Source organism: Brachionichthys hirsutus, chromosome 8 (assembly GCF_040956055.1).
Source record: "Brachionichthys hirsutus isolate HB-005 chromosome 8, CSIRO-AGI_Bhir_v1, whole genome shotgun sequence".
NCBI lineage: Eukaryota > Metazoa > Chordata > Actinopteri > Lophiiformes > Brachionichthyidae > Brachionichthys > Brachionichthys hirsutus.
The window spans coordinates 8292563-8303781 of NC_090904.1; the positions used below are offsets into that span (position 1 = coordinate 8292563).

At 45.4% G+C, this 11219-nt stretch overlaps 2 protein-coding genes across 2 annotated transcripts in view; both read left to right on the forward strand.

Moving 5' to 3' along the window:
* The window catches only part of LOC137898596 (guanine nucleotide-binding protein G(i) subunit alpha-2-like), a 28679-nt gene extending 24260 nt beyond the window's left edge, over positions 1 to 4419 (forward strand). Inside the window, exons 4-9 of the mRNA XM_068742641.1 lie at positions 63 to 223; positions 668 to 796; positions 2260 to 2389; positions 2517 to 2670; positions 3276 to 3490; positions 3582 to 4419. Coding sequence (XP_068598742.1) covers positions 63 to 223; positions 668 to 796; positions 2260 to 2389; positions 2517 to 2670; positions 3276 to 3466 — 765 coding nt within the window. The 3' untranslated portion in view covers positions 3467 to 3490; positions 3582 to 4419. The remainder of the gene's footprint in view (positions 1 to 62; positions 224 to 667; positions 797 to 2259; positions 2390 to 2516; positions 2671 to 3275; positions 3491 to 3581) is intronic.
* Positions 4420 to 5009: 590 nt separating this feature from the next.
* On the forward strand, positions 5010 to 9558 carry LOC137898099 (PAK4-inhibitor inka2-like). Its single transcript, XM_068742094.1, has 3 exons — positions 5010 to 5052; positions 7330 to 7364; positions 8501 to 9558. The coding sequence occupies exons 1-3, from the start codon at positions 5010 to 5012 to the stop codon at positions 9524 to 9526; spliced, it is 1104 nt and encodes a 367-aa protein (XP_068598195.1). The 3' UTR covers positions 9527 to 9558.
* Positions 9559 to 11219: the final 1661 nt, after the last annotated feature.

The window sequence follows — 11219 nt, forward strand, 5'->3', positions numbered from 1 at the left end:
GGTTCGCGTGTCGGCCGGGCATCAGGCCGAGGATCGCTCGCCGAATCTGGTTTATGTTTCAGGATGATGCCCGCCAACTGTTTGCGCTGTCGGCAGCAGCAGAGGAGCAGGGCACCCTGCCAGAGGACCTGTCCAGCCTCATCCAGCGGCTGTGGGCCGACGGCGGCGTTCAGGGCTGCTTCACACGGGCTAGAGAGTACCAGCTCAACGACTCTGCCGCCTAGTGAGTACCTGGTACCTGGACAAACACACGACACCCCAGAGGATCCGGATTTCAAGAAAAAATAAAAGCATAGAAAACTTGATGAATTTAGAAGCCACAGTAAATGTCTTTGCCTTCCAGGGCTCGTTGTGAAGAACAGCACCCTCTCACTTCCTAAATACCTCGTTTAAGCTCAACTCTGAGTTCATACTTTGTTTTGTCGTGCTGCTCCAGTGTTTACGTTGTGAAAGCAGGAGGTGAGAGAGGTGTCGCTCTCCCTGAGGTCCAAGATGTGAACATTTGCATCCTTTGAAGGCTACTTGGACACGACGTTCTCTGTCTGAAGCGCTTTCCGCTCCGCTCCGTCAGTGACCTTCCTTCACACCGTAACCGCTGACGACCTGCTTCCTCTGTGGACGCTGCAGGGCTATGCTGTTAATCGGACACAATGTTGTTTCCCGTCAGCTACCTGAACGACCTGGAGAGAATAGCCAAGCCCGATTACATCCCCACACAGCAAGATGTGCTGCGGACCCGAGTGAAGACCACTGGCATTGTGGAGACACACTTCACCTTCAAGGACCTGCACTTTAAGTAAGACCCCCCCCCCCCCCCCAACTCATTTTTAGACGACTCCAACAACAGTGAAACATTTGGTCTAAACTTTGAAGTACAAGTGGACCAGACGGTCATAAAAAGTTATCTGTTTTCTGTGGTTTCATTATAACGACTGTCCCTTTGAGACGGCAGACTGTGAAGAATGAATCCATGCGCATTTGAGTCATGCGCTTCTGGTCGCGCTAAAAGTCTTTATCCTGTTTACCACGTATCTGTCCAAAAGGAAAACATTTGCTTTTCCCGTTTGGGAAGCTGCTGTCTGGTTTCAGCTACTGAGCTGAAGATGTCTCGTCTGACTGGATGCTGTTTCAGAGGAAAAAACAAAAGAAACGGAGCAACAGATTTCCAGTTATTCAGGAGATTTCTTCCCGGTTTCTATCGGTTAAGCGTAATTGACTTGTTAGACTTTGATGGTTAATAAGTGGAATTTTAAGCAGGATTTCATTGAATGTAATCTCCTTTGTGCTGCGAGTGCCCTTTAAGCTGTGATAATGAAGCGTCAAGATTTGTCATTTCTGTCAAACCACAAAAACACATTACGCTTATTTATCAATGGAAATATTAGACGCAACTGAAGCGCGGAGTTTGTCCGCATTATTCAGGCAGCGATGACGAACAAGCGCTTTTGCTTCAGCGCTTGCTCTGTCTGTGGAACGTTTGCGTCTTTATTTCCTCTCGTAAGACTTGAATCAAATTTAACTGTCACACCCGCAGCTGTGGAATATTCTGATTGTAAGCAGGAGCTGCAGATAAGTTGAGCTTCAGCGATGAAGTATATCACTGTGAGAATGATCTCCCCCCTGTAGCCGTACTGACAATTTGGGGTGTCCAGCTCTGATGTGGGAAACAGAATTGCACAACAGTCGTAGTCCTAAAGAACCAATCAGAACTCACTGTGAACTCTTAGCTCTGGTTTTCAGTCCACGTCTTTCACGTCTCTCTGCTTCTGGAAGGACTTTCCTTTGGGTGATGGTGATAATCGGTGCTCGTTGAGAACTTCAGCCGTCACTATAGCGACTAACCGGGGGGGGGGGGGGGGGGCAGAACCTGCAATTTGGATGAGAAGAGGGGCCAGAGCTACGTCTTTGTGTGCCCATATTGGGCTGATGCTACCCTGACCTCAGAAATGGTCCTCCTAGAGGGGGGGCTGGTTAGCGTGCTGAAGCCAGCGTTACCTTCGACTGATGATTTCCCCACACAGCTCGTTCAAGGCGGCCCGTTACTAGAGGGCCTGATGAATGTCAGCGAAATGCCACCGCCTGATCAGTGAGCCCTGGCGGAGATAAAGGGGCTGCAATGCCGTCGCCGGATAGAGAGCGAGCTGCCACATTCCCACAGGCAGGCCCCCCCCGAAGCGGCTCGGCCGGCGTGGAAGCTGTTTCTCATGCGCTCACTCCCATTTAAATAAACGCCATGTTCAAACTGCTTCGCCTCCACAGGATGTTTGATGTCGGAGGCCAGCGGTCCGAGAGGAAGAAGTGGATCCACTGCTTCGAGGGAGTCACGGCCATCATCTTTTGTGTTGCCATGAGTGCGTATGACCTGGTCCTGGCTGAGGATGAGGAGATGGTAAATTACACTTGTTTACAGTATTGCTCTGCCTTCATTTTGCCATGTAGGTATTTCCTGCGTGGAGGGAGAGGAGGAGGTTCAACTTTTAATGATTAAATCTAACATTTGTGCTCATCCCACACAGAACCGAATGCATGAGAGCATGAAGCTGTTTGACTCCATTTGCAATAACAAGTGGTTCACAGAGACGTCCATCATCCTCTTCCTCAACAAGAAGGACCTGTTTGAGGAGAAGATCGCCCACAGCCCTCTGACCATCTGCTTCCCCGAGTACACTGGTACAGTGCAAACGCCTCAAAGCAGAGACAGAGTATTTCTGTTTATTAGAATACGAGATGATATAGTTTAAAGGTAGAAATTGCATAACTCTGACTCATTGTTTGTTTTTGTTTTTTTGTATTTAGCTTTTCTCGTTGGTTTAGAAAAAAAAAGCTGAACTTGGTGGATTTATTTTTATTCCTTGAATTTTTGACAGCCACCTTAAAAAAATCTGCCCCAAAGTAGTCCTTAAAAATCAGGGAAGTTCTGTACAGCTGTGATGGATCCAGCTGTTTTCAGGTTAACCGCTGGTAGACTGAAGGTTACCGTGACCTTCAAGTCACAGAGCTGCGCACAAAAAAATGTTGACTCAATCATCTGAAGATTATTTTAAATAAATATTTTTTTAAATATTAACAGCAAAATATAAGTAACATCTTTATGACAAGCATGACTAATAATTCGAGCGTTGACGTTTTGATTGGGCTGCGCAAATCGTGCAAGGCAAGCGATATGCACTCGTGTACCACCTGGATGAGTTGGCATCTCGCCAAGGCCACGACAATCTTTGGATATTCAGCAACAGTAAAAGCTCTGACCAATTTCATGAACTGTCTGTTCACAGGCCCGAACAAATACGAGGAGGCCCAGGCTTACATTCAGACCAAATTTGAGGATCTGAACAAGAAAAAGGACACCAAGGAAATCTACTCCCACTTCACCTGCGCCACCGACACCAAGAACGTGCAGTTTGTGTTCGACGCCGTCACCGACGTCATCATCAAGAACAACCTGAAGGACTGCGGCCTCTTCTGAAAATGTCCGAGGGGAAGATTCAAGGTGAGTTCAGAGAAAGCTGCTCCGTTATTCTGTTTCAGCCACGAAGTGAAGCCTTGAAATTCCTGAATGTGTGTGTTTTGTGCTCCATTAGATAACTTGAACAGTTCTGGTGACCACAAAGAGAGGGGAATATTCACACACCGTGAACGACTGCACTGGCCAACCACCATTTCTGCTTTGATCTGCTTTTTATAAAGACACCTAAGAGACGAGCCTTGTGGGGATTCCATCGATTGCTGATCTGGTAACACGTATTAACTCTTTGGGCTATGACCACAAAAATCAACCTTTTTATTCTTGTGTTTTTGTTCTTTTCTTTTTCATTAATTTTCAATTAATAGAGGAGTCAAAGGAAAACATTTTTATATAAATGCATTCATTTTACTTTTAGAAGTTCTGATGTGCAAATTATTCCACTTTTAATCACACGAAGCTTATTTTTTAAGAGATGAAGCACAAGGACAATATAAAATGATCGATAAAGGAAAGTGCTTTTTTTTGTTGTTTACATGAGTTCATCATTCATAGTCGACCCGTATATTGTTCTGCATGTCTCGACATGACAAATACTAGCTCTGTAATCTGCACACATTATCTAACATTCCTACAAAATGAAAACAAATCTTAACACTTTTTATCTGTATACCTAACATTCTCTCCTTGTAGTACCTTTTCCATGTCTGTTGCAGTATTTTTGTGCCTTCACTTCGGTTTACACCGATTGGTAGATTTGCCTTCAGTAATGTTTGACCTACTGTGCGCCTTTATTTTGCTTCCATGTTCCCGCCTAGCGCCTATGAATATATATAGTGGTTATTAATGAGAGACAAAAATCTAATTCATAAAAAACGCTTAGTGTTTTTGGTAAATATTAAAATGCTTTAAAAGTCCTATATGATTTAATTTAAATAAAAGTAGAGATCACCTGACTCCTGCATGTTGTTTTTCCTCTTCATTTCAATACAAGTTGAACTTTGTCCTTTACTCATGGAGGCTCGAAAAGGTTCCGAGTTATCGACTCTTCGATCAGGATGGAAGAATCGAACTGTGAAAAGTTGCTGTGGTTCGGTTTTTATGGGTCGGCTGGTCAGAGGGAGCTGCAGGGAAACTCTTCTCATCTAAAGCAATCGGTTCAGGGAAATGCAACTAAATCTTTAAGAAGCTCAAGCTGCAAAACTTAAGACTATATTTAATTACATTTTTCATGACAATCGATGATTTTCAGACTTACTTTTTAACATGTCAAGGTTTACAGCAGAAAAAAAAATTCTGCTTGGAAGTTTGTATTACTTCTGTCCTGCATCGGGCAGCCTGACCCATGCGTCCTGCCGCAGGATTATTTAAATGCTCATGCCGCCATCTAGTGGATATTTAAGAGCATGGCATACAATATTTATCATGAGCATGGTCTTTTAAAAGCCCACTAAATTAAACTTAGTCAATCATTTCAATATTTCCTTTGGCTATGCTTGACTTGTCTCAAGGTTATTCATAAATACGAACTTTGAACGCCATGACAATGACGACACTAAAGGGATCCAGTTACCAGCAGATTCTCAAAGGTGAGCCACCCACACCATAACCAGCCATCGTGTAACACACATTCAGAAGCCACTTATCCGTCGGCTGCTCCTCTGAACCCGGTTCTGTCAGGCCCAGGTTACTGCAGACCTTTCAGGCTCTCAGTGGGCCTCAACTCCAAACAATAAGAAGTCATCTGAGACATTATGGACTCATTAAAGGTCGGATGAAGGCCAAAATGCCAAACGGATAAAGGTTGTGAAGCGGCAGGATGTTTAATCCCGTTAAATATTGCGCTGTGATGATCTAGATGTCCGCTTGTGGCAGATGTCCTTTATGACGGCCTCAGAACCACAGTGAAGTAGATTTGTGTTTCTAGACTTAAATCATTGGAGGAAAACCTGACAAAATGAAAACCGTGATCACTGATGCCGTTTGAAACCAAGAGAGCACGGCCTGCAACTCTTACAACGATCAGCAACAATCAATAGACCTGGAGCAACATAGAAGGAAAGGACAAGGGTGCTGTACTGAATAAAAGTAGTGGGAAATGCCTTTGGATTTGGCTGAATCCAGTTTCCTAAACTCTTCAGCAGAACTTTCTCTAGAGGGCACTGCAGATCTGCGTCAGTCCAGAGCTACGGATCACTCAACCCCACGGGAATTACATTCTAGTTGGTGCAGCTTGCAGTAAAATGCATGCTCTTGTAAGCTCGGTTGAATCTTCCTGGATCCGTGTGGCTGGACTCAAACGAGTCGGTGATGTGGAGACATGCTTGGTGCTTCGGCCTTTGTGTCCTCGGCCTTGGTGACCTCCGGTATTGTATGCACGACTCCAAGACGGAGACAAAACAGCATGATTCTGAACAACTATTCATCGCCTCCTTTAACGTGAATGTTGCATCGAGCACCATCTCTCATGCTAATTATAACCATTAGACATTCAGGACAGCATAGCTGCTCGGAATAAAAGCAATCCTGTGCTGAATATTCAAAATCACATTTCCATTATCATCCCTGTGTAATTGCCCAATGCATAATACACTGTATGGGCTGGTGGCTGAATCTGAATGGAGCTGTTTTTAGAAGCAGCATTGGTTTAAGTGGAAGCCTAGAGACCTCGGTCAGCTGCAGAGTGTGATTTACCATTTTTGTATTCTATTGTTTGCTTGTGTTTTGCCCTTGCAGCAATTTTATATGCATCTCCAGCGTAAGCCACAGTATCAAATGGAGAGGCTAGAAGGCTTTTTTCTCTGTAAAGATCTTAAATTCTTCCCCAGAAACGAACATTTAGACCAGATCAGAGCAAGGAATTACCTAAAACCAGGCCTGGAAGATTCACACGGTCCTCATCTTAAAGATTGCTGTTTGCCTCATGAACTGTACCAGTGTAGGGAAAATAACCTTCATGCTGCCGGAGACACAAATCTGTGCTTTAACAGCAGGCCATTATACCTGGATGACCCCCCCCCCCCAAGATCCAGTCTCTTTGCATAAGCATCCATTCACAGATTGATGTAAATGAGTCGGGGCCATCGGCTCCGTTAGGCTGCAAATTAAAACATTTACACTTTCCTCTCTGCACTATTCAGATTTGTAATGAGCGAAAAAACTACTATGGGAGTTACAAGCAGTTTTTTTTTTAAGGAGCAATGTTTCCTTTTTTAATTGAGAAATTTGCTTGAATGTGACTTTAAAACAGTTGTCGAAGGGAAAATGCACATCAATGTCTAATAATTGAGATGATTATTAATAAAATACTTTTTCAAACAGATGAATAATAATACTACACTAAAACCAGGTAAAACATCTCCAAATGAGGACTTTGACTTTTATTGGCAAATGGATTTAACGTCAAGGTGACATTAAAAGAAGAACCCAATCAATTCTATCGAACCTTACAGCGATATTTGATCACTGTCTGACTCTGGATTCTTCCGAGTCCGCGTTCGGCTGTTGCGGTAGGTGTGTTCATAAACGTGTGTGCGAGATTCCCTGCGCTCTGATTGGCTCGTTCAGGTTCGCATCGTGCGTAACTGGCCGCGGAGCGCAGAGCCATAAAAAAGAAACAGAGAGCGCGCAGGGCCGAAGACTCACTCGACACATCTGCCTCTGCGCGCACGGAGCCGAGTCGGGACTGGATCCATACTGGTCGCCAGTATCCAAGAGCTGGGCGCGTTGGGTGAGAGCCGGTCTGCTGTGGACGGAGAGACGCCCGTTGAGAGGTGAGACTTTATCCGCGTCACCTGGACCGTAACGCGCTTCTTTGATTTGGACCTGATTGATTAACTATTGACGCTCCGTCCTTTTCCTCGCAGGCTGCGCGGGTTCCAGAGGAGAGGAAAACGCGATGGTGAGTCCAGTTTCATCTCGTTGCACCTTTAGAAGCGCCTCGTTTCAGAATGCTTCGCGGCTTGTTTCAGGGTGAAAAGATGATGTGTTCTCCGACGTGGAGGAAACGTCGTTGGACGCGCTCTTACGCGTCCGCCGCGCGCCGCGCGTTTCAAGCAAATGAACTGCGGTTAAATTCACCGCAACACAAGTTTCTCTTTGAAAGGGACTTTAATTTTCATCGTGATAAAACATTATTTTTTTTTATTTTTTTTAGAGAGATCATTGTTCTTTGCTTTGTTCTCGTGTTCTTGCAACATCTCACAGTTATGATGGAAGCCAAATGGCTGCAGCGGTTCTTGTAGCTGCATCAGATGGTTTATGCCCAGTCAGCAGAGAGCGGTTCACTTTGCTGACCTTGTTGGAGGAGAGAAGTTTGTTGGCTTGACCTCTCGGGTCACATGAAGCCGAACCCTCAGTCCTTTTTTATTTAGTTTTTTATGGCCCGAGTTGCACAACAGTGTAGATGAGGTATCTAAAAGAACAATGGGTTTCAGTTTTGCAGCTTGGCTTTGGGGTCTACTCTTAACTCCCAATGTCACATGATCTCTCGCATCCTGTTTGAGTTTGAGAGAGAGTCGGCCCGCTGCTCACTGGCTGATTCTGACCAATCAGCGCAGTGACCCAGGGAGGAAACAGGAGTAAGATATTCCTTAATGTTCCACTGGTACATTTCATGGACGGGCCCTGTTCCCCCTTAAAGAGGCAGGACCCCTGTAGCAGAATCAGGAGCTCAATCTCTGCTTGGATATTCTGCAGATGTTTTTACTCGGCTCCTGGAGTTTAGATTCGCCGTCAGTGCAGCTCCCTCTGTAATAACATCTGTCTGGTGTTTCAGTCGACTCGCGCCTGAGTCACAGCGACTAAGGCAGCCCTTAATGTTAGAGATTTGCTGTGTGTGTCGATAGCTGCAGGATGCAGTGTGATCTTTGATCACTGTGGTCTCAAAAAAAGAGAGAAGGTCTTATGTGATAGGCTCAGGATTATAAACCTGAACATGAAGGATGCTGTCTTTGTCAGCATTTACTTACATCTTATTATGCGAGCCATTCTTTTCACAGTTTGTTAAGACCTTCCAAATTTCTTCCGTCTCCTCAGCTCTGCTTACGCGACTCAAGTGACTGCTTACGGGAGCCGATGCAGTATATGATGAGGTCGCTGCAAGACCTGAAACAGCTGCGGAAAACCAGCCCTGCAGGCAGAACTCAGACCCCTGGCAGACCCCCGCTTACCCCCATCAGAACACAACTACCGGCGTTGGTCAATCACTCTGCGGTGGCGCGTGCTTGCCAGCAGCGTGCTTTGCAACGACGGCAGCGCTCGCGCCTTCGGATTTCTGATGCCAGCACGGCCAGCACCTATGACTCTGCATGCTGCCTGGCCAGCCCTCTGGAAGAAGAGGAAGAGGAGGAGGAGGAGGAGGAGGATTCAAGCAGCCGACTGGGTCTGAGCCTCAGGCTGGGTCTGGGCTCCCCCAGCAGTCGCAAAAGCCTGGAGTTTGATTCTGGCTACTCTGAATCATCATGGCAGGATGAAGGATTGCTTCTCAGGAGGACCAGGAACGTGCGGGTGTCATCGTCAGCTTGCCTCCGCACAAACAGAGCACCGAGTGGACGCACTCGCCCCAAATCCACATCCGACGCCTGTCTTGAGAGGTGGACATCATTTGAGGTTGGCGACCCAGAGGACTGGGCAAATTCTTTACTGACCAGAGGACGCAACCGCAAGCCTCTGGTTCTGGGTGATAACAGCTTCGCAGACCTCATACAAAACTGGATGGACTTGCCAGACTGTCCTGAACCCACTGAGCTGAAGCCAAAGCCCAGGCGTAGACTAGGAAGGGATTTCTTTGTCAACATGAGGAGGAAACTGTCTGGATTTTCTAAAAATGTCGAATGCAGCGTGATGATGAGATCCACAGGCTCTGCTCATGTTACTCGAGTCGCAAATGCCCCAAAGCGTCTGTCTTGTCCGGTTGTAGCATCGCAAGCCAAAGTGCCTTTTTTCCACCAGTCTCACTCGGGCATTAATGAGCTGGACACAGACTTTTATCGGTTCGCAGCTCTCATGAAATCCGGTAGCCGACAGCCCATAATCTGCAAAGACATCATCGGCTATGTCTGACTTTTCATTCACCATCATGTCTGGACAATCAATGCCATACTTCTGTTATTTCACTTGTTTCATACGATGTGACTGAGCCAACGAAAGATAATAAATAAATAAATAATAATTTAATCTCTGCATGTTTCATATTTTGCATCCGGCACATGATTAAATTATCATTTGAAATGTCGACGTCAAAATATCATTAAATTCAGATGGTGATTCCTTTGCTGCCGGATCAGGTAAAGGAGGATTTTACTGTCTCTGTAATAAAACAAATAAGCGTGGGTTCATTTATTTTCATTAGAAATGTAATGCTCTGGATCCGCATGATGGAGTACATTGTTGAGTGTAATTAGTATATAATTATAAACTAGAAAAGCAACCGGACCTCTGATCCTGTATCCACATGGTGATCAGGATCAGCACCAAAAGGTTCTAAATTATTCTTGGTATCTTTATACACCAACCATGAAAAGTCAAAGTGAATTGGAGTTCATTGATTTTCACAGATTTTTCTAAATTAGTAAAATCAGATCAGTTAAAATCTGTTTTTTCCTGACAGCATTCTGGTGAGCTAGAGCCCCCCCCCCCCCCCCCTCCCTACATGACTGTTAAATTCCATAAAAATTGATCAATAATCAACAGAGGTATTGAGGAACAAATTTCAAAGCTCCAAAAATCAAAGTTATCCAGGATCTCTTCTGGATCATCACCAAAATGTAATCACCTGTTCCTGGTAACATTCCCAACATTACCTGAGAATGTCATCAAAATCCATCTGCAACGTTCCTAACAGACAGACAAACCAACGCCGGCGAGAGCCCCCCCCCCCCCCCGCCTCAGCGGAGGTAAAAAAAAAAGATTAACATGATATCTATTACTACTAGTCCAGCTTCAGTGCACACTTGTAAGATACAAGCAGTTAGTCTACGTGAGAGGTTTTAAACAAAATGACTAATCTATTTACCGGAGAGAAACCCGGGGTGCATCAACGGAGCGCCGTGTACATGAGGTAATTCCCCAAGAGTCCACCGCAGGAAGAGGTGAACAGAGTCAAAGCAGCTGCTTGCAGCTGGAACAAGAGTCTGCTGTTTGCTTTACGACGCGTAAAGTCTCGCTAACAGCCCCCCCCCCGCCTCATTTCACTTGGCTTTATGGTGCCTCGGCCTCACAGGTGGTACCAACTCATCCGAACACATTGGTGAATGCTGCTTTTAGTTCCGAGAAGGAGAGCAAACACGCGCCAAGATAAGCTAATGATCACTTCACCTTTGCCTGAGCATGTTTCGCTTTTGTTCATCAATTAAGAGGAAAAATAGAGCCAGACGCTGTAAAGATTAAGAATGCTCTCCGGAGGGGTTTCCCATGCTCCCTGCCTCAGCCGGCCTCACCAATCATGTCTCGTATCGAGGACACGGGAGTCCAGAGGAGAAAGACGGCTCTTGCTGGGCGTCATTTGTCTCGGCCTGTTTTCCTACATGTCCCTGTGACATGAGTTAACTTGAGTTGAACTCATTAATGCTCATTCATGCTAGAGGAAGAATATAAACCCCGCCAAGGTGGAGAAGAAAAACATCTTTGCTAAAGACAACACTCAACCAATATTTGTCATCGTCGTGCCATTCCTCAAGTCTTTGTGGCTCAACAGCTGATTTTTCAGCAAGTGTTGGCTAGTTACCCAAAGAGTTCAGTGATACTTCAATACTAT